Here is a 22,675-nt window from a genome sequence, read left to right as displayed (position 1 = left end):
CTGGCAGTGCTGAGCTTGCTTGGGGTTCTCTGTCTCCCTCTCTCTCTCTCTGCCCCTCCCCCACTCTCACTGTCTCTGTCTCAAAATAAATAAATTTTGAATGGATGAATGAATGAATGAATGAATGAATGGAATCAGAGAGTATATAGTCTTTTGGAGTTGGCTTTCTTCGCTCAGCAAATCCCCTGGAGATCCATCCAGGTTGTTGAGTGTATGTATCAATAGTTGATTCCTTGTTACTTCTTGGGAGTGCTCCAGTATGAATGGACTGAGGTTTGTGTAACATTCACCTGTTGAAGGACATCCAGCGTTAAGCTATTACAGATAAAGCTGCTGTGGACATTTGTGTGCTTGTTTTTGTGTGAACATAAGTTTTTGTTTTTCTGGGATAAGTGCCCAAGAAAGTTGTTGGGTCCTATAGTAACTGCGTACTTCATTTTAGAAGAAACTTCCAGACTCTGGTTTTCCAGAATGGTATCATTTTCATCCCACCAGAAATGTGATCCACATCCTTGTCAGTATTTGGTGTGGTCACTATTTTTTATTTTGCCATCCTGATAGGTGAGTAATACTAACTTGTTGTGGTTTTAATTGGCATTTCCCTGTCCGCTAATGATGTGGAACATCTTTTCATGTGTTTGCTGTCTGTATATCCTCTTTGGGGAAATGTGTCTTCATTTCTTTTGCCCATTTTCCAAATGGATTGTTTGGGTGATAGTGATGGTTTAACTGTTACTCCCCCCCCCCCCCCCTTTATTTCTTATTCTTTTAGTAAACATTTGTCAGCATGTACATCTATCAGGCTATTGGGATACAGAGATAAAAGACAAAGACTTTTCCCTAAAGGAACTGACAGTTTTGAGGAAGAGATAAGCAAGCAGGTTTCTATGTAGGAGAGGCACCCACTTCCCACCAAGAGAATCAGGGAAGCCTTGCTTCCTGGAAGAGGCAGCATCCAATCAGTATGTGGAGGCATGAATATATTTTTTATACTTTACATATATTACAGCTGACCCTTGAAGTCATGAGTTGTACTGCACAGGTCCACTTACATGTGGGTTGTTTTGATAAATACGGTACAATACTGTAAGTGTTTTTTCCTTATGGTTGTCTTAATAATTAATTTTCTCTGGCTCACTTTATTGTCAAAATATAGTATATAATACATATGGCATGCAAAATATGTGTTAATCAATTGTTTATGTTAGGGCTTCCAGTTATCAGTAGGCTGTTGGTAGTTAAGTTTTTGGAGAGTTAAAAATTACATATGGATTTTTGACTGCACAAGGATTGGTGCCCCTAACCTGTGTTGTTAAACAGTCAGCTGCATACTGCCATTACATTTGAGACATTAATATAGTAAGAAATATACAGTGCCTTCTAAAAGCCCCTCAAGGTATCTTTCTAAGTAATTCGTTATATGAACTTGTCATTAATTCAAGATTAGCAAACGCTGGACACAAAATATCATCCTGGGTTCTTAACGATTCTAAGATAAGACAACATCCCAGACCCTAAAGATGTCTGATCCAATGAGGACGGGAGATCCATAACCAGCAGACAGTTGACTATAGAAGCACAAACTTAGGAACACAGGAGATTGAGAAATTCATCACTAAGAGGTTTGGGAAGATCTCTTGGAGAGGAAGGATTTGAGCTGGCATTTGAAAAAGTAATAGAACTTAAACAGGTAGATATAAAAGGGAGAAATTTTGTTAAACACTCATAGGTCCCTGCTTGTTATAGATTGCCAGATCCCCATCTTGTTCTTACTCACAGAGTTGCTTCTGAGGAAAGGTCCTGGACCTAATGCCAGAGTCTGTGTTTTACTAATGCTCCAGTTAAAGAGATTGTGACTGGAAGTCATGTCTAGTTTTAGGATGAGATCCACAATCTAATTTTAGGAGGTCCTTTATCTTATAGATAGATGGACTGAGCCCTATAGAGGGTCAAATTCAGCCCAGCCTTATTGCTCCCACTGGGCAGACCAGTGGCTGTATTTTATCTAGAAAGTCCCCAGGCCAAGCCAGGGAAGTGGTGTGTATTTCCTGCTATGTTTCTGCTAAAAAAAAAAAAAAAAAAAAAAAAAAAAAAATTGATTGGTGAAAATAAAGTGTTTCAAAGTGGATGGGGAGTACTTCTTATTTTTAAACATTGCTGTTTATCTCCTATGTAATTTTTTAAAATCTCCTTTAAAGAATATAATGTTTACATATACTCTGAGGTAAACCCCATTTACCAAGTAAGTAACGTAACAAAACAAACCAACTTTAAAGCTTCTGTTTGGCAGGGATTAGCATGGGTAAGAAAATGGAAGATATTAATGAGATGGGGAGAAAATCAGATTTCTTCTCTCAGTCAGAGAAAAGAAAGGCAATTACAAACTGTAATGTAAACAAAAATATAAGAAAGTCAGGGCCCAAATATGTAGCAAACTAAAATATAGCATGATTTTGAGAAATTTGTGAGTGTAATAAGGGATATTCCAGCTGCCACATTCTTCTTAAATGACAAGTCAAAATACTCAATCTGGAGAGAGAGAAGTTGCAGCCCTTTGCAGTGAATGACGTTTACATAATCACCATGTTGTAAATGCTGTTGATTTTCAGCCTTTAGAATCTACATATAAATAAAATAGGAAGACAAAAAACGTTTACAGAACAAGAATGGAAATGTAATCAATCTCAGCAATGTACAAAGTAGACAGGAGTGGGGCACTGGAAATGGGGAGAAAAGAAGAAAGCATGGTGGGGGCTAGCATTCTCCTCCCAGATGCTGTGCAACACTGATGAGTAAGTTGAGGTTTTAAGTTTACTACTTAAGTGACAAATTTGGGTAACTAATGGAAGAATTAAAGAGAATAATATAGCTATTTGAAAGGTTTAGGACATGCCACTCTAAGCTATGCCACTTTGGCATATTGATTATTTTGAGTGGAAGGCAATTGGAAAGCAGCAGATGTGGGAAGTCTTTCTACCTTAGGCTTTCTGGCCTCCTCCTTTCTACCTAAATCAGATCGTTAAATTTCCCATGAGAAAGGTGCCCTCTCTGTACCAGGAAGAGAAGAATGTTCTTGTCACCGGAGACTGGGAGTCGATGCTGAACCAGGCCTCTACAAACAAACCTACTAAAATAACCCTTATCTTCCATTAGTTTCCCTCATATATTTCTTAGTCACTTTCCCACAATTTACTGTCCCTAGTCCAAGCCCCTTTGTCTTGTCACATCTCCATAATTTATTGTTCTTTGTGTAAAAAAGTATATAAACCTTTTGGCCTAATAGCTTCTTTGGGTCTTTGTTTTCCTTTTAAGGACTTCCATGTTCATGTAAAAATATTAAATAAAACTTGCATGCTTTCCTCCTGTTAGTCCATCATGTCAGTTAATTCTTAGGCCAGCTCCTGGGTCTAAGAGCGCAGAAGGAAGGTTTTCCACCCCTATGCTGTCCAAAAACCTGTAGAGTGTGGGGAAGCAGAGGGTAGACATCTATTAAATCATAGTTTTTCAGGATTGGCAGTTAATTGAGAATGTCTAAAGAAATAGCAGTGTCAAGTATATTGTGAGTTAGGACAATAATCCCCAGAACTAAATACAGAAGTGGCTCTAAATGGTAAACTCTGGGAAGCAGCACTATAAGTGAGCAGGGAATAGGGAAAGATATGATTTTAATGTCATATAAGCAGTTGCGTTGATAAAAAGAAATGGGAAAAAAAAGTTGTATTGACCAGCGATAAAATTTGTTCAAAGGAGGGACCCCTGGGTGGCTCAGTCAGTTAAGTGTCTGACTTCAGCCCAGGTCATGATCTCCTGGTTTGTGAGTTTGAGCCCCACATCGGGCTCTGTGCTGACAGCATGGAGCCTGCTTCAGATCTCCTGCCTTGCTCTCTCTGCTCCTCCTCTGCTTGTGCTCTCTCTCTCAAAAATAAATAAACTTAAAAAACATTTTTTTAAATTTGTTCAAAGGAGCAGCATGCCAGTCAGATTCCCCAGTGAATTCTAATTAATTAGTTTTGAAATATTAAGCAAAGAAACATTTCGGTGATAGAAAAACACTAAGTGTGATTGCAGGTATTTTATTACCTAAAATTTAAAATGTAGCCTGTAAGTGTTTTAATTTTCCTAAATTTGCCCTATGTGCAGGAAAAAGAATTATTTCAGGTCTGATACAGATAGGTGAATACCACTTTTGTTAAGAAAGATCTTGGATTTTTTTGTTTGTTTGAGGCAAGACAAAATGAACTGCTGTGAGGTACCTCTCAAAGGTACAAAATTTTTGGAATCATCCAGAATTTAGCCTGTTTAATATAACATTTAAGCTCTTTCCTTGTGCAAAATTTTCAATTTATTTTTTCCCATAAGAACACACCTCTAAATTTATAATGCCAATCATTGAAAAACAGCATTTATTATATAAACATTCCCTCTGTCTTCAAGGCCTCGGCATCAGTCTCTAGGATCACACCCCACCGGCTTGTGTAGGTGCTTGCAGGTATGATGTTCAGAGGGAGCAGACCAGGAGGTGGGCTCCTGGGGAGGTGGCCATGTGAAGCCATGTATCTCCGGTGCCATCCTGTGGTTGTGATGCTGAATTAGAGCATGTTTTCATTTTCTCTCCAGGAAGGCCCTTTTGTCTACTTGTCTTTCGTAGGAAACATCGCAGATTCCGAAGGCTTGATTGCTTCATTGTGTGAGTAATTTAAAATGTTTGCATTTGAAACGTTTGAGGAGATTAATTGCAAGTGTGGCTGTCCATTAAATGAGTACCTGTAGCACAAATTGTATGATTTCATTTATGTGAAATGTCCAGAATAGGTGAATCTAAAGACACAGATTATAGGTTGGTGGTTGCCTAGAACCATGTGGAGAAGGGGTGCCAGAGGAGGAGGGTGAAGAATGAATGACTGATAATGGGTATGGGTTTCTTTGCGGGGGGAGGGGTTAATGAAATGTTTGAAAAATTTCATTGTGATGATTCAAATCTGTGAGTGTACCGAAACCCATTGAATTGGACACTTTAAATGGGTGCCTTGTATGACATGTGAATCATATCTCAATAAAGCTGTATACTAAAAAATATTCTTAGTGCAGATTGAAGAGTTTGCAGTATTTAAACTGGGTGTTTCCCATACTTTTAATATCAGCTCTCAGTTTATTATATATATGTATCTGTAGTCTTGTAGATAATTTCCAAAACTCCTGCTGCTCTGCAGGGCTATTAACTGATTTTCCCTATCTTCTTCATGCTTACTGTAAATCAGTTGACGTTCCATCAGTTAGTATCGACTTCCTCTCTTGTACTGTGTCAATTTTGACAAGTGAGCCATGTAACAACAGAGTCCTTTGCCGCTATTACAGAACTGGCTTGTGCAAGGTAACTTCTTTCAGATTTTGCTTCTGAAATTCTGTGTCATTTATCTCATTTCTTCCCTGATTCTGAAATCAGATCCTCCAGCCAGGATCTGTGTTGGGACTCCGGTTTGTCACTAGTGTTAGGAAACTTCTGGAGAATTGAGAGAGCTATAGTTAGTGCTTCTCAAAGCAAACCATGTGTCATCTTTGATGCCTGCCAGGTCCTAGCCAATGGTAGCTCAGGGAGCCTGATCCCCACTTTAGGAGTGAAATGCTGCTTGTGCACCTTTGTGTGTGTAATGTGATGAGTTGGCCAGATTAAACTGTGTTTGGGAATTGCCGGGGAGGCCCGAAGGCTGAAAGACCCCAGCCTAAGTCATTGTCCTCCACCCTGGCTGCCTGGCCTGGCATCAGAGCAAATGAACAGCCCAGATTTGACTTAGTCCCATGAAATGCAAATGTCTAACATGATTTTTTTTTTATATAAAGATTTTATTTTTAAGTAATCTCTACAACCAATATGGGGCTCGAACTCACGACCCCAAGATCAAGAGTCACACATTCCTCCAACTGAGCCAGCCAGGCACCCCGCTTCCCACTTAACATGATTTTTATCAGTCATCTTCAGTTTACATTTTTTGCCTTAAAAAAAGTGAAAGCCCATTTAATGGTGGGGTCCTTTATTCTTGAGAAAAGGAAAATCCAATAGATTAAAGTAGTACTTCTCAGACATTAAAGTGCACCAGATTGCCTTGGGCTCTTGTTAAAATACAGATTCTGATTCAGAGGGTCTAGGGTAAGGCCTCCCAGATGTTGATCAGTAGACTATCCTTAGATTCACAAGGATGTAGAGCTGGCTTATAAGCATTATGTGGACCCTGTTAAAGGAGAATTATTTATGCCACTGGTTAAAGATGATAAAGAAGAATTTATTTAGGAGGTACTACTACAGTGGGGGCTTGTAGCAGGGGAGAAAGATTGGGCTCAACTCCAAATACAGCAAGGAAGGTGGACCTTTTTTTTAATGTTTATTTATTTTTGAGAGAGACAGAGACAGAGTGTGAGTGGGGCAGGGGCAGAGAGAGAGGGAGACAGAATCTGGAGCAGGCTCCAGGCTCTGAGCAAGCTGTCAGCACAGAGCCTGACACAGGGTTCGAACTTACAAACTGTGAGATCATGACCTGAGCTGAAGTTGGACGCCCAAACAACTGAGCCACCCAGGCGCCCCAGGAAGGTGGAGCTTTATAGCCAAGAAGCAGGTGGGGTCAGTGGATGGAAAATTACTAAGAAGAAACATTGAGGTTTGGAGGGTTCTTAATACACTGACTCAACAGGATTCTTGCTGCAGGCAGGCCAGGGTGATATGACATACAGGGTGTGGATGAGGAATTAGATCAGTTATCAAGAGTGATCAAGTATCTGCACCCCCATGTTCACGGTAGCATTATTCACAGTAGCAAAGGCATGGAAACAACCTAAGTATCCATTGATGAATGAATGGATAAAGTGTGTGTGTGTGTGTGTGTGTACGCACGTGTGCATGCAGTGGAATACTATTTAGCCATAAAAAATCAAGAAATTCTGCCATTGTGACAACATGGTTGTACCTTGAGGGCATGGTGCTAAGTGAAACAAGCCAGACAGAGAGAGACAAATACTATATGATCTCACTTATATGTGGAATCCTAATTTAAAAAAAAAAAGGCAAAAACAAAACTGAAACTCATAGAAAAAGAGATCAGATTTGTGGGGTGTGGTGATTGAGGGACTTGGATAAAGGTGATTAAGAAGTGCAAACCTCTAGTTACAAGATAGAGGAGTACTGAGGATGTAATGTACCACATAATGACTCTAGTTACCACTGCTATAAGTTTTCAAGAGAGCTCTCATCATCAGGAAGAAAGCACCTCTTTTTCTCATTTTTTTTTGTATCTGTGTAAAGTAATGGATGTTCACTAAACTCATTGCAGTCATTTCACAACAGATGTAAACCAAGTCAATGTGTTGCACACCTTATACCTACCCAGTGCTGCTTGTCAGTTACATCTCAACAAAACTGGTGGTGGGGGAAGCGAGCAGATACCAAGAAAGGGGGATTTTTGCTGTCGTGACCTAGTAGGATTCTTGGCTAAAACTGGACTAAGCAAGCCGAGGACAGAGCCCTGGACGGGGGGCCTTGTTGAGGAGAGGGCTCAGAGGACCCCGACTCAAACTTGGTCAAGAAGACAGTCTTTGTCACCCCTCACCCTCTCCTAATCACTCTGGGGTGAAGGGCCCAGCTGTGGCTCAGGGACTGGGATCCTACTCCAGCCCCAGCGTGTCTTTCCCTCTAAACTTCTGCCTGAGCCTGGCAGTCAGTCACAGAATAAATGATACTAATCACATCATCAGGCTTACTAACACTCTGTTTGCCCTTTGCTATCTAGGTGTTTAACCAGCAGAAAAAATGACCAGAGTTAGGTGGCAGAGGAGGAGATGCCAGAGGCTTGATGCGCTGGGACCACCTTCCTCTCCAACAGTGACCCCGGGCCCCATCCACGCGCATGCAGACATGCACGCACACACACACACACACACACACACACACACACACACACACAGTCTCCTTCAGCTCTGCTGAACTAAATGTGATTTCAGACATACCGTGTTCCCTCCGTTCCAGGCCTTTGTGATGCGCGTGCTCCTCCCTGAAGCACCCTCTCCTTCACCCAGTTCATGGGTCACCTCTTGTGGTGTAAGGCCAGAGATTAAAATCCGATATTATGTGTGCCTTGACGTCTGATAAAATCTGGAGGGACTCACATGGCCTAACCATAAGAGGAACCCCACTCTGCTTCCTCATGTGAGGTCCCCTAGCCAAGTGACCCTCCTTGTCACAGGGACCAGGCATGGTGCCTATGGGTCCCTGAGGAGCAAGTGGGCTTCAGTTCCTTGCCAGCCCCCCAAATTATTGGAGGAAGCCAATCCCATCTTGCCTCAGGAACCAGGGGCCACCCCATTGTCGTTACTGCAGAGCTGGCTCCTGTGGCCCCTCCTAGTTCACTCCGTCTCTAAGTGCACCCCCCACCCCACCCAGTGCGGCCCTGTGTGGTGCAGTGTCATCTCTCCCCAGGCTGTGAGTGTGTGTGACTACTAAATTGCCATCAACCTCATCTATCCAGTGCCACCTGTCTTGTGTGGCCATCCCTATAACCCGAGGGTGGGACTCCTTCTCTCACCAACAGGGGGAAGAGGAAGTGATCAAAACACCTCACCTCCCTCATCTGGCTTAAAGTGTCACTTCCTCCATGTCCCATGCTCAGTTGCCATCACTTCTGACAGGGTCCAACCTCATGGAACGGGAGCTCCCAGCAGGCCACCTGTGCCCTAGGCCCTAGCTGATGCTACATTCCCCAGGCCCAGCACAGAACCTTCCATATGCTCCAGAAGATTTGTTGAATTAAAGAATGAATGAATGGTGTTATTTTTGAGTGTCTAAACAACTACTAATCTCTTAGTTCCTAAAGCACTGACATTTTTCTTAAGTGACACTTCCTTAGACTTGGGGTGCACTAGAGGGAACACTTCAGGTATTGTGTATGTGTTTAGATTTACAGGAAAAGCTTCCTTTCACTAGTATGTTGTTTTTCAGTTCATTCCTGGGCTGGCGGTCGGCTAAGGACTAGCAGGAGAGCTCTGCCTGTCCTGCTGGCCCTGTCTGGCCTTTCAGAGTCTCTGCTCAGCTTGAGTCTGTGTGTTGTTATCTCATTAAATGACTAATCCTGTTTATTGGCCTTTCTTTCTGCCAAGACAGCCTTTCATTAGAACCTGTTGTCCCTAGCCCTGAGGGATCCTACCTTGGGCCATTAATAGAGACTAGAGCTTTGTCCTGCTGCTTCACCAATCCCGATTATGTAGCTAATATTTGATGATTCATACCTTGTCTAAATAATGTGAGAATAATATTGAAAGGAGAGAAGAGGTGAGACTTTCATTTAAAAATATTTTTTTTAATGTTTATTTTTGAGAGAGAGAGACAGAGTGTGAGCTGGGGAAGGGGCAGAGAGAGAATCCAAAGCAGGCTCCAGGTTCTGAGCTGTCAGCACAGAGCCTGATGTGGGACTCGAACCCACCAACTGTGGGATTGGATCATGACCTGAGCTGATGTCAGATGCTTAACCAGCTGAGCCACCCAGGTGCCCCGAGACTTTGATTTTTTTTACTCTGATCATTTGAGATCTTAGGACTGGCATGTATTAGTTTGATAAATTAAAAAAAGGGAAGAGGGAGAGAGGGAAGGAGGGAGAGAGGGAAATAGAGAGGAAGGAAGGAAGGGTGGGTTGGCTCTCCCAGTGCATGGCTCTCAGTCCTGCTCTAAAAAGACTTTCTCACCTCATTCTTTCTAGAAGAAACAATCCTGATAATGGGGTCTGGAAAGATCTTTTAGGGCATGCCCACACCCTGGTGAACACATTTGAGGCCTTTGTGGTGGCTGTTGTTAGTGACTCCTGTCTGGACTGAAACATCCCCTTTGTCCATGTGGGATTCATTCTCTGTGTCATTACCATTCCACCCTCCTCCCCCTGAACCTCCCCACTGCCAGTACAGGGCTCAATTTCTCTTCAATTATTAATAAACACATGTTTTTTTTAATAAACATTTCCTTAATAATAATTTTCCCACTTCTAGATTATACCTACAGACTTTATATGGGAATTTTGAAGTAAGGAACTGTAACACAGTTAACAAGCTAATTATTAGAGATGGTCTTTGCAAAATCTGGCTGTGTTGAGTTAATTCAGAATTCTGTTGCTTATAATAATGAGAGCAGGGGTGAAAAGGGCACATGTATGCAAGCACTTTGGGAATGAAATCCTTTTACAAATATACCAAGATATTGTTATTAGTACTTGTGCGGTAAATGTGTTTTCAGCCTCCGTTCTCCTCTTGCCTTCCACTAAGGCATTATGGGCAGCGTAGGGAGTGACAGTTTCTCTTTTTGTCTCCTCGTTAGGGGAAAAAAGGTCATTTTCACTGACTGTCATAAAAATAGTTGCCAGATGAGTAACAAAATGTATTTCACTTTTAGGGAAAGAATATGGCAAAGCTGATGCAAGATGGCTTTATTTTGACCCAACCATTGTGTCTTTGGAAATTCTGACTGTTGTCTTGGATGGGTCTCTGGCATTGGTCCTCATTTATGCCATAGTCAAAGAGAAATATTATCGGTAAGTGCTCTTCTCCTGGCCTGCTGAAGAGAGGAGAAACATTAGCTGTCTTGATGCCTACATGGCATTTGGAGTAGATTAGGACCACATTCATTTGTTAGATTAGAAATGAAAATTGTTCAATATTAGATAGGAAGCGTGGTGCCACCAGGATAATTTCAGATGATTCAAAATAAAAACTAGGAAATAGGATTGTAGGGACCACCTAGTCACTCTACGAGGAAGGAAGTGTGAAGAGCATTGGATGATTTTTCACCAATACTTTGGAAAGTAAAGGGTAATGCCTCCAACCCTTTCCCAATCGCCCCCCAAATCTTGAAAACTCCTATTCCAGGGGCGCCTGGTTGGCTCAGTCGGTTGAGCATCCGACTTCAGCTCAGGTCATGATCTTGCCATTCGTGAGCTTGGGCAGCATCCAGAATCCACTTCAGATCTTCTGTCCCTCCCCTCTTTCTCTGCCCCTCCCCCACTTGCACTGTCTCTCTCAAAAATAAAAAAACCTTAAAAAAAAAAAAAGAAAACTCCTATTTCACTTTACACCAAGTAAATTCTCTTAATTTGGAATTAGACATGCAGGATAAATCTTTTCAGAAACAGGTTGTGGAGGGTGTGAGGAAGGCAGGAGAGAGGAAAGGGAGGAGAAAGGTGGAAGATTAACCACTGTCAGTCAGACTCTGAGACTTTGAACTCTCTTCCCTCCCTCCTACCCTTTCCCTTCCTTTCCTTCTTTCATACAAAGTGACGTAGGGCAAATAGGATGCTATCCTGGGGATGATTCCCAGAACAATGTCAAATAGGCACAATTGCATTCAACTTTTTAGCGTCTTGGATCAAAGAAGTATTTTTTAAAGCTTCGTCACAAAATTTCAGTTTTGAACGAAACCTCTAAGGTCATTTAGTCCACTTTCCTCCCACCCAATTTTACTTAGATAGTTGGCAGGAAAAATGAAATTTCTTCCTGGTGTCTTGATATATCTTTGTCTCTATGATCTTGGTTGTAGATTTACTACATGCACCCATTTGTTTAGTACTTGAACCATCTATAATATCTGCATTGTTGAGTACTTACATATCCACGTATCTCATTTACTCTCCACCATATTCTTTGAGGAAGGAGCTGTTATTACTGTCCCCTTTTACAGCCAGTAAAATTGTGGCTTGTAGCAAGATTCGCATCTAGGTCTCTCTTTGCTGGGTGAGATGTGACCTCCATAAATCTTCCTAAGAGTGGAACAGGATACCTGAGAGACTTTATTTAACTCTGAGGATAATCTTCTAGGGAGGGCAGTATTGCTTCTCCAGAGAAAGCATGGATCTCCCATGGATTAGATTGACTTGCCCCATTGAAGGAGCACTGTGGGAAACCTGAGGTCCAACTTCAGAGAGGTCTTCTGCTGTGGAAGACGGTGTTAACGCTGCCATTTAAGAAAAGATGTCAGGATTCAGGGTGACAGGCTGGGCTGACCTGGCAGCTTCATCCCTTGTTTCTTTCTCTCTAACAGGCATTTCCTACAGATTACCCTGTGCGTGTGTGAATTATATGGCGGGTGGATGACCTTCTTCCCAGACTGGCTTATGGGAAGCCCCAACCTCAACACCGACAGTTGGCTCTACTTTGGGGTCTATCTGGTATTTTTCAATAGTGTGTGGGTTCTGATCCCAGGACTGTTACTGTGTCAGTCATGGGTAGAACTCAAGAAAATGTATTACAAAGGAACCAGTTCAGGGAAAAAGTTTCAGTGACTTTTCAAAATCACAAACACTGATTTCTTGCTTTATAAGCCAGAATGGATCAAACCTTCTTGTTTGGCCAAAATGTAATGCATTCCAGTGTATACTTTCCTTTTATAGTGTTGTTCCTCAGCAGCTTATTTCAAATTGATTGCAAGGTGGCAAGTCTTTGTTTTTGTTTTTGTTTTTGTTTTTCAATTAAATGACAATATGGGGAACAGAGAGTAAATTTTAACTTGTAATAATAACATGTTTAATTATACACTTTTATGGCTCTATTAATTGGTCCACATTATTAAAGCCAATTATCATAAAATGCTATAGAGCATATTATATTAATTTTTTATTCCAAGAACATGTTGTTGCCTCAGCTTTTTTAAAAATGTAAATAAATCCAAGTTAGTTAACATATAGTGTAATAATAATTTCAGAAATAGAATTTAGTGACTCATCACTTGCCTCAGCGTTTAATCATCTCACTTATCTTTCGGTTACCAAAGTGAGACCAGACATGAAATGAATGCTTCTATTTTACATTTGTCCTTTATCAAATTTGTGAAGCCAACAGATATGATAGTAGCAGAACCCTGTGAGTAGATTAGAAATGGACCAAGTTTCCCACAGACAGGTGACACAAAAGGATACAAAAAGCTGCAATAAGTTTGACTGCACTAAAAGTACTCTGTTCATCAAGTCACCACTAAGAGAGTGGAAAAGGAACCCAGAAGGTAGAAGGTATTTGCAGTACATATTACTGACAAAGGACCCATCCTGAATAGTTAAAGAACTCCTGTAAGTCGATTAGAAAATCAAATTGAAAGTTAACAAAATATTTATGTTTTTTGTGGTTTTTTTGTTTTTTAATTTTTTTAATATTTATTCATTTTTGAGAGAGAGAGACGGAGCTCAAGCAGGGGTGGGCAGAGAGAGAAGGAGACAGAATCCCAAGCAAGCTTCAGGCTCTGAGCTGTAAGCACAGAGCCGGATGCAGGGCTCGAACCCACGAGCCATAAGATCATGACCTGAGCCGAAGTCAGACACTTAACCGACTGAGCCACCCAGGCGCCCCTTAACAAAATATTTCAATAACTACTTCATGAAAGAGAATATACAGATGAGAATTTAGGAAACCACAATAAGTTGTTCCTCCACACCTATCAAAATGGTAAAAGTGGGGCACCTAGGTGGCTCAGTTGGTTAAGCATTCGACTTCAGCTCAGGTCATGATCTCACAGTTTGTGGGTTCAAGCCCTGTGTTGGGCTCTGTGCATCAGGCTCTGTTCTGAGAGTTCAGAGCCTGGATCCTGCTTCAGATTCTGTGTCTGTCTCTCTCTCTCTCTGCCCTTCCCCCACTCATGCTCTTGTCTCTCTCTTAAAAATAAACAAAATGCTAAAAGTAAAAAGACTGACAATGAGGAGTGTTGGTGACAAGGTGGAACAAGAACTCTCATGCAGCGCCGGTGGGAATGTAAAGTGGAAAACTGTTTAGAAATAACTATTAAAACTGGATGTGTACGTGCTTAGAACCCAGTAATCTGACTCTTAGGTATACACCTCCCAGAAGTGCTTACTATATGCACCAGAATGGCAGCATTATTCATTTAATAACCCCAAACTGGAAACACCTTAAATGAATATATTGTAATACAGACACACAGCAGACTAGAAACCAATGCAAATTAACAACTAGTGTTACGACAATGCAGATGAATTTTACCAATGATGAACAAAAGAAGCCAGACTAAAAGAATATGTATTGTATGATTTTGTTTACATAAGGTCCCAAACCAGGTAAAACTGTGGTGTTAGAAAACAGGATAGTCTCAGTCAGTTAAGCATCAGACTCTTGATTTCTGCTCAGGTCACAATCTCACGGTTCTGTGCTGACACCACAAGGAACCTGCCTGGTATTCTCTGTGTCCCTCTACTAAGTACACTTAAAACAAAAAAGAAAAAGGAAAAAGAAAACAGGATAAAGGTTGCCCTTGGGGAAGACAGTTGGATATACTGATAGGGAGAAGTCATGAGAGGATTTCTGAGATGTTGTTAGTCTATTTATTTTTCATTTGCATGGTGGTTATAATCTGATCATTCAGCTGTACACTTACAAATGGTACACTTTTCTCTATATATGTTCTGCTTCGATTTTAAAAGCCTATTTTTAGAAACTTTTTATTTTAGAGAGAGACAGAGACTATGAGTGGGGGAGAGGGACAGAGGGAGAGAGAGAGAATCCGAAGCAGGCTCCACGCTTGGTGCAAAGCCCAGTGTGGGGCTTAATCCCACGTTCTTGGGATCATGACCTGAGCTGAAATCGAGAGTCAGACACTCAACCGACTGAACCACCCAGGCACTCCTTAAAAGTTTATTTTTAAAAATCCCTGGTATGAAGACCTGGAAAATGTCTTCAGTGGACCCTCATGAAGAGGACACTGTGTCCTTGACAACAGATTCAGCGTAACAGGCTGTTTCTAACAGTGTCCCCGATGTGGGCAGAAGGCAGGATGCCAGAGGGAGAGTCTGTAAAAGCCTTTCCATGAGGGATTACCTAGTTGTTTCCGGAACTTTGCTCTCTGCTGATCTGGCTCAATCCAAGGGTGAACAGAGTGGGGAAAAATGGATGGGCCGCAACCCTGCAGGCAGTCCTGAAAACATGATGTCTCTCAACAGTTTTTGCTGAGTGCTGAATGGGAGAGAAATGGGGATTACAGACTTTGACAGGAACTTGGAGTACAGATACACGCTGCTGCCAAAGAAGGACAGATCTCAATGTTTTAGCAGTTAAGTGAGTTGGCGAGAAACGGTGTCCCAGTGTGAAAGTCTAACATATCCTGATAGAAGCCCTTCTCCCCATCAGAGAGAGGTGGGGGCAAGGTGCCAAGGCAATACTGTGTTTCACTGGTGCTAAGATAGATTTTTTCCTCCATATTTTAATATTTTAAAAATTAGAATGCATTTTATGGTTGCCGTGCCTCAGTTCGTTGGCTGTGGGGTTTTTTTTCTATCAAAGTATGAGGCATCTTATAATTAATGGTATCTTAGATTCAATTAAAGAAGTCACTATCTTCAGTGTTGTTCCTTCAAGCCTCAGTATCTCCAACTACTTGGAGGTGATAGTTCAAATTTACTTTAAAAGTCTAAATTTTGGAGGCGCCTGGGTGGCTCCGTTGGTTGAGCAACCCACTCTTGATTTCAGCTCAGGTCATGATCCCAGGGTCGTTGGATCGAGCCCTGTGCCGGGCTCCATGCTGAGCATGGAGTCTTCTTTGGATTTTCTCGCTCCCCCTCCCCTCCCTAAATAAATAAACAAATGTCTAAATTTTGCTTGGGGCCTTAGGGATCACTTACTTGCATACTCCCCTCCACCCCTCCTTCCATCCCTTCACATTTGTTCCCTGGGAGCCAAGCACACAAGACAGGCTTGGAGGAATACATAAAATGATTTGCGGTAGGTTATTAATTGCTTATATTGTAGGTAACCAGATTCCTGCAAACAGGCTGTCCCGTCCCCAGTATTATTTACACTGTAAATTTCCTTTGCAGATTCTTCCTTTCCAGGTAACATTGAGGCAGATGATCAGCATAACCAATCTAAATTCACAGTGTAAGTGATCGTTTCCTTGCATTTAATTATGTCAACTCTATAACTCCTGGAGTCCTAGCACCAGGACTCTGGGAAAGGTCCACAGATTGCAGAGTATGAAATTGTAAAATAATACTTTGTGTTTTGGGGTTTTTTTTAATTTTTTTTTTTTAACGTTTATTTATTTTTTGAGACAGAGAGAGACAGAGCATGAATGGGGCAGGGTCAGAGAGAGGGAGACACAGAATCCGAAACAGGCTCCAGGCTCTGACCCATCAGCCCACAGGCTCCAGCCTCTGAGCCAACAGCCCAGAGCCCGACGCGGGGCTCGAACTCACGGACCGCGAGATCATGACCTGAGCCAAAGTCGGCCGCTTAACCAACTCAGCCACCCAGGTGCCCCTGTAAAATAATACTTTGTCAGAGACAGGTTTGATTGAAGACAAAATGCAAAAAGTTTGGGGAAGAATCCTTTGTTTATTTTAAAATTATTACTGGGGGCACCTGGGTGGCTCAGTCGGTTTAGCGTCTGACTTCGCTCAGGTCATGATCTCGCGGTCCGTGAGTTCGAGCCCCACTTCGGGCTCTGTGCTGACGGCTCGGAGCCTGGAGCCTGCTTGGGATTCTGTGTTTCCCTCTCTCCCTGCCCCTCCCCTGCTCACTCTCTGTCTCTCTCTGTCTCTCAAACATAAATAAACATTAAAAAAAAATTTCTTTTTAATTATTAAAATCCACGAACCTTTTCTTGTTTGTTATGGAAGCTAGAGTTTGAATCTAAGGATAAATCATATATAAAGAGAATAATTGGGCAAGGCTTGCATGAACAAGGTAAACTGTTGCTATCTTTAATTTTAGTTAAATGCCTGTGAGGTAACAGGGAGGGCCTGGCAGGCCTAAGCATAATGTGAGCTAACGGTGAGGCTTCTCCACCTACTGCCCTTTTAGAATCTCTACACCTTCCCTTCCCCCTTTCCATTGCTTGACACAGACCCCAGACCTAACAAAATCCATTTCCCATCACCACTTCATTGTAGGAAACAAATCGCATCCATTAATTAATCTTAAGGTATCAATAATTGATCCTAGTGTGATGTATTACCCTTCCCAAATGTATTTGCATAAAAAATGTATTACACAACTGATAACATTTTCATTGCTGAGAAATGGAAAATTCAGATAAGCAAAAAGAAAACAAACATGCCCAGTATCATCAGGAAGAACCATTATTACAAATTTAGTTTCTGTTTCTCAAGCTCTTGTCTGTGCGTGTATTAACATTTTGGGGAGACTTCAACCTTTGAAGTAGGGCGTTCACACCCCTTCCTTCCTCTCTCTCCCTTGCCCTCAGCTGATCATCAAGAAGCAGCGGTCCTACAGAACCAGCTGTGGATAGTATTACAGAACATGGCCCCATTCTTGAGAAATCCATGCACTTACAGAGGTTGATAGGTAGCAGTTATCATTTATTTTTGGAAACTAGTTTCCGTTGATGCTTATGTTGACACAGATCAAGTTGACATCTTAAAATATTTGATTGGCCACATCCCAGCTCTTCAAGGGAGGGATCAACTGTGCTGAGCCTGCTGCAGTATTACGTCCTACGTGTTTAATCCCTGCCCTTCCAGAAGCCTTCCTCAGTCCCTTTAGAGTCAGAGGCAAAGACTGAATTCTTGCAGCCCTTGTCTGTGTCCCTTAAATGGCCCTGGGTGGCCTTGTATTGTTATTTTTTTTTTTCAACGTTTTTTTTATTTATTTTTGGGACAGAGAGAGACAGAGCATGAACAGGGGAGGTGCAGAGAGAGGGAGACACAGAATCGGAAACAGGCTCCAGGCTCCGAGCCATCAGCCCAGAGCCTGACGCGGGGCTCAAACTCACGGACCGCGAGATCGTGACCTGGCTGAAGTCGGACGCTTAACCGACTGCGCCACCCAGGCGCCCCTGTATTGTTATTTTTGACATCCACCTTCACAACTGCACAGGGGCCTCGAGGCCACACTTAGAATCCTAGATTCTTATACTGCTTAGGGGAGCCTCAGAGAGGTCCACCCAAGGAGGCTCAAGAGGGCTTAGATAACTGCCCAAGGCCACACAGCTTTTAAGTGAGGTAGGACCCAGTGTTCTTTCTATTCCAGCAGTGTTAGACATATTCCCAGAGCTTATAAGTTATGAAGTTATTCAACTTTGCTTATTTTTTTATGATCTAAAAAATTTGGCCTAAAATGCCTTTCTGATCATCTGAGTCTATTCATTAAACTTGAGTCGTCTCTCAATTTCATTATTTGGCTTTGTGTTTTGTATTGTCCTGTTAGTACTTCTCACTTGTTGGACCAAGAGGTCAGGTGACAGCAATTAACTTATATAATGCAGTGTGTTTTTTAGGGAGAGGGGTGACAAAGTAGAAGACACTCGGGGGTCCCCACTTTTCCAAATTTGAGCAACACCACAGAATAGCACACTACTTGTTCCCTGCAAATGTGTTTGTTGATGATGCATTTCAGTAAAAAGTAAATTAAACATTTTGTTTGGCTTCTCATTTTTGATTCATGGTACTGTACTGACAGTAAAAGGCGAACAAATTTTTGGCATTTTTTTATTACATTTTGGGGATTGGACTGATAGTGGTACCTGCAGACATGATCTCATTAGTGAGAACTTACAAACTGGAAGCAAGACATGGATGTCACTGGTGTCCCCATGAGCGCCCACGATTTAAACTGTCTTCGTAAATTCAGTGCCTGTCCCAGGACCGGACCACAAATATTCATGCTCCCTGTAACAGTGACATCTGGTGGCCCCAGAGTAATAGGACAGCAGTTGAGGCCGTGATCTGTGGATTTGGGGGAGAGAAGTTTATTTTATGTCATATAGCAGCTGCCACTCACCACAGGAGCTGCTCCCCTTTCCCTGGGAGCCCCTCCCCATGACACACTTCTCCCTGATCACCGCACATCCAGTTAGCACCTCTGGCCCAAGAACCCTTCAACATCATCCCCACTTCCTCGGGGCACTGTCCTCCCAACTGAGCAGTGGACAAGCTAATGATAACAGCCTGCGTGGGAAGAAGTGCACTTACCTGTGGGGCCTTGTCAGCTGCCATTGGTCATGTTAGGCCGGGCCTGGCCTGGATTCTGGTGCTCGAGGACCTGTGATTTACTGCCTCCCTGGGCAGCAGGTGGCCAGGGTATTTTTAGTGTCTGGGGCCTTTAGCAGGTTTGGGTGGGGGTAGGAAGCAAAGGTGAGGCCTCGGGGATTCAGCTCTTCCAAGGTTTAAGTTCAAAGCCTCCCACTTGTGGGGTCTCTTCCTTAACTTCCTGTGGGCTTTCAGGCTCCTGGTACAGGGGTCTTCACTTCAGAAACCATGTATGTTTTCTTGCATGTCTTTGCCTTTTTCCTTTTCCTAGCCAGTCAGGAAGCACAAGCTGGAGACTGCGATACCTTTGGGATGCCCAGGTTGTTTGGTATCTAGGAAAGCGACTGGATATTATTAATGCCCTGAGTGCATACTCATTCCATTTCAAAGCACTTCTCCGTGCACTGTGTTATTGGATCCTCACGATGATCCCATGAACTCTGTGGTCAGCAACTATCATCTATCTTCCTTGTACGGGAGAACCTGGTGGAGAAAGGTGAGCGATCGCCCGATGCCACAGGACGTGCACACGGTGGAACCTGAAGCTGGGCTGTCCTGGCTTTGCCACCAGCCGTGCTGAGTTAGAACCCACTTGTGTTGCTCACCAGTGTTGGGATTCAGGGGAAGATGTTTAACTTCTCTCCTTATCCCCAAACTGAGAATCGTGGTCCTTGGCACATACAGCTGTGAGGATGTCTAATAAAATACGCAATAAGCTGTTCTCATCCAAATGAAAGCTCACACGGTCAGGAGCCTGGCTGGCCCAGTCGGTCAAGCATCTGACTTCGGCTCATGTTCTCACGGTTCGTGAGTTTGAGTCCTGCTTCAGGTGAGCTTGAGCCCTGCTTTGGGTGAGCCCTGGCTTCTCTCTCTCTCCCCCCCTCTCTCTCTCTCCCACTCCCCCCTCACTCAGCTGTGCCCTCTCTCTCAAAAAAAAAAAAAAAAAAAAATCTCACACATTTATTTGGCTTTGTATGTGTCCAGGGCCAGGCCCTAAATATATGACACTGCCGCTGCCCTCACACGAGAGACAATCTCCGAACCAACTATTAAACTCACCAGGTGCTCAAACCTGGGGCTTCCGAGCAGGCACATCAGAGAGAGAAAAAAAGGTAAAAATGGAAAAGGCTGTCTGCCCAGATGCTTTGTCAATCGGACCCTCCGAACCTGGATTTGAGTTCCCTGGTACAACTATTTGGTGCTGCAAATGCTTTTGTGATGCCTTGTCCTTGGCATCTGTTTCCTTTCCAAGGAAAGATTCTGTCTGCGCTTCAGGGAAGAGCTGGACCCCCTGGGCTTGTCCTCTCCACAGCTGCCCCAGCATCCCTGGAGCCCAGCATGCCTCCGTGAGCCTCGAGGTCTCCAGCTGATGGGGAGGGGCTGCTGTCAGTGTGATCCTGGTGTTTGACACTATGGATCTGTGGGCCCACTGGGTTCCAGCCTCCCGGCTGGGTGCCTACATACCTTTTCACTGGATCACTCCCTGCTTTTCTTTGTTTAGTGAGCCATTTCCCTGGGGGGTGGGCAGAATCTGTCTCGAGCCTCAGCTCATTTGCCTGTTGACCCTGAAAGCCTAAGTAGACCTAGCCAGTGAAGAGGACCTTGGCGGTCAATGGTGGTGTTGGTGCCGACATATAAGGAACCGGGTCCTTTCCCTGTGAGTACTGGCCCCCGGTTCCCTCCCGGCCCCCATGCTGAAAGTGGTTGTTGTCCATAACTCAGTAGTTCAATGTCATATTCTGTGTAGAAAGAGTTCCATGGGTGTGATCAGTCTCTAAGATCGGTGATTCCCATCATCATATTAAGAGCTCTGAGATGTCCTCTAGTGGAAAAACCTGTTTAATTTCATCGAACCCAGGATTTCCCAAGTTTGTTGGACCATGGAGGCCTCTTTTCAAGTCAACAGCACTTCCTGTCCTTCAGATTAGAGCTCCACAGAACCCACTTTGGGAAGCATAGCCACCTCCTGAGGGCTGTCAGCTGCCTTGACTCATGGCCGCATTCCACCCCAGATGGCATCTCCTAGGATACCGATCCCTCCCCAAAGTGGACCTGAGCTCATCCCATCATGAGCCAGCCCCGGTTGGCCCATCTCCCCAGTCCTAATCCCACTCAGCCCTGGCATTCTGCCACATTCCTGTTTGCCTAATAGCCATCCTAGGGCAACAGGAGAGGAGAGAGGATTCTCCTGTGTCTTCCCATCTTCACTGTCCACTCAGATCGACACCCAGAGGGTACAGTTCACCTTCGAGCTGGGATCCCATTGGAGAGTGATCTGCTTGTTTTTCCTGCTTTCTTCCCTTCTGGTTCCTTATCCTGTGCTCCCTGACTTCTGCTTGGAATGCCCTGGGTCTGGCAGGAGCCTTTTATTAGGTGAACAGGTCTCATACAGCTTCATTCCTGATTTGGAAGACTTTAGCCCTGGCTATCCTGGCTGGCAGTCTGAAAATGTCTTACTCCATTTTTGTTTTTTCTTAAATCCAAACCAGTTGTAGACCACAGCCCTCAAATATACCTGTCCTTCCTCTCTGGTTTTCCTCCTGTCCATAGTCCCACACAGGATTCTCACCACCCAGTCTCTCCCACCTGTCAGCCCTGGTCCAAGAAGAGCCAACACTGCTGCCTGGATGGGGATGCTTGTTATGGGCCTGGGTGTGATTAGGTCCCAGTGGGTCCTGTCCAACCAAGGTGCATTTCCCCCTCTGCTTCATGATGGTTTCTTCCTCTCTGCTTTGTGATCATCATACTGGAGCCTCTGCTTTGAGTCCATCCCAGGATTTCTGGCCTCTGAATTCCATTGCCTGCTCTTCGCCTCTTTCTAAAACCTGCTCTCAGCACACCATCTAATCCTTGGGTTCACGTTGGATCAACGAAACATCGCCAGGATGGGAAAGAGTTTTGTGGCCAGGGACACCCCAAGAACATGTGAAATTGGAAGACCAAGGAATGTCAGAATTTTAAAGTGCAATTTCACACAACTTAAAACTGAGAAGTAGCCAATGTCACTGTGCTGTCCCCCTCCACATCCAGGGGGGCATATTCCCTTGACATGACTGCATTTATGTTGGACTCTCTTGGGCTTAAAGGGTAAAGCATACGCTTAAGTAAGGTAGGATATCTTTGCCATCTGCCATACCTTTCTGAAGCTATAACTCCTTTCCTTAGCTCATAAATGATTTAAGCTGTTTTCCTGACTCATACTTGGAATACCATCCCTGAGCATTATTTAAAAAGTTTTTTTTTTTCAACGTTTTTTATTTATTTTTGGGACAGAGAGAGACAGAGCATGAACGGGGGAGGGGCAGAGAGAGAGGGAGACACAGAATCGGAAACAGGCTCCAGGCTCCGAGCCATCAGCCCAGAGCCTGACGCGGGGCTCGAACTCACGGACCGCGAGGTCGTGACCTGGCTGAAGTCGGACGCTTAACCGACTGCGCCATCCAGGCGCCCCTGAGCATTATTTTATAAGCTTGTGAAATCTTGATATAAAACAATTCAGTGCCTGTGTTAGTCAGCTAGTGCCAAGGGGGTAAAAAAAAAAAAAAAAGAAAAGAAAAAAACCCCACAAAAGTCTCCTCAGTTCAATGCAACAATAAGCATTTGTCTTCAGAGCTCTGTGTGTTGTCTGGGATTTGGCTGATCTGAATTGGGCTCAGCTGGTCAACTCTGCTCCG

General features: G+C 43.4%; 2 protein-coding genes and 1 long non-coding RNA gene across 4 annotated transcripts in view; 2 read left to right on the top strand and 1 right to left on the bottom strand.

The window, feature by feature from the left end:
* The window catches only part of EBPL (EBP like), a 34,042-nt gene extending 21,348 nt beyond the window's left edge, over positions 1 to 12,694 (top strand). The window contains exons 2-4 of the mRNA XM_058686088.1: positions 4,618 to 4,687; positions 10,418 to 10,556; positions 12,059 to 12,694. Coding sequence (XP_058542071.1) covers positions 4,618 to 4,687; positions 10,418 to 10,556; positions 12,059 to 12,299 — 450 coding nt within the window. The 3' untranslated portion in view covers positions 12,300 to 12,694. The remainder of the gene's footprint in view (positions 1 to 4,617; positions 4,688 to 10,417; positions 10,557 to 12,058) is intronic.
* Positions 4,163 to 22,675, bottom strand: part of ARL11 (ADP ribosylation factor like GTPase 11) — a 41,568-nt gene continuing 23,055 nt past the window's right edge. The window contains exons 3-4 of one of the 2 annotated variants that reach the window (XM_058686119.1): positions 18,529 to 18,698; positions 4,163 to 4,764 (exon numbers count right to left, since the gene is read on the bottom strand). In XM_058686119.1, the coding sequence (XP_058542102.1) occupies positions 4,753 to 4,764; positions 18,529 to 18,698 (182 nt within the window). In that variant the 3' untranslated portion in view covers positions 4,163 to 4,752. Of the gene's footprint in view, positions 4,765 to 18,513; positions 18,699 to 22,675 lie in introns of those variants that run through there. The other variant, XM_058686109.1, reaches the window with a different exon arrangement.
* On the top strand, positions 16,280 to 18,385 carry LOC131486029 (uncharacterized). Its single transcript, XR_009249145.1, has 2 exons — positions 16,280 to 17,576; positions 17,804 to 18,385. It is a non-coding gene; the product is annotated as an uncharacterized LOC131486029 (long non-coding RNA).

The sequence above is a fragment of the Neofelis nebulosa genome, chromosome 1 (assembly GCF_028018385.1).
Source record: "Neofelis nebulosa isolate mNeoNeb1 chromosome 1, mNeoNeb1.pri, whole genome shotgun sequence".
Lineage (NCBI taxonomy): Eukaryota > Metazoa > Chordata > Mammalia > Carnivora > Felidae > Neofelis > Neofelis nebulosa.
Note: the sequence above shows the minus strand (reverse complement) of the source record. Positions and strands in the feature narration are given on the sequence as shown.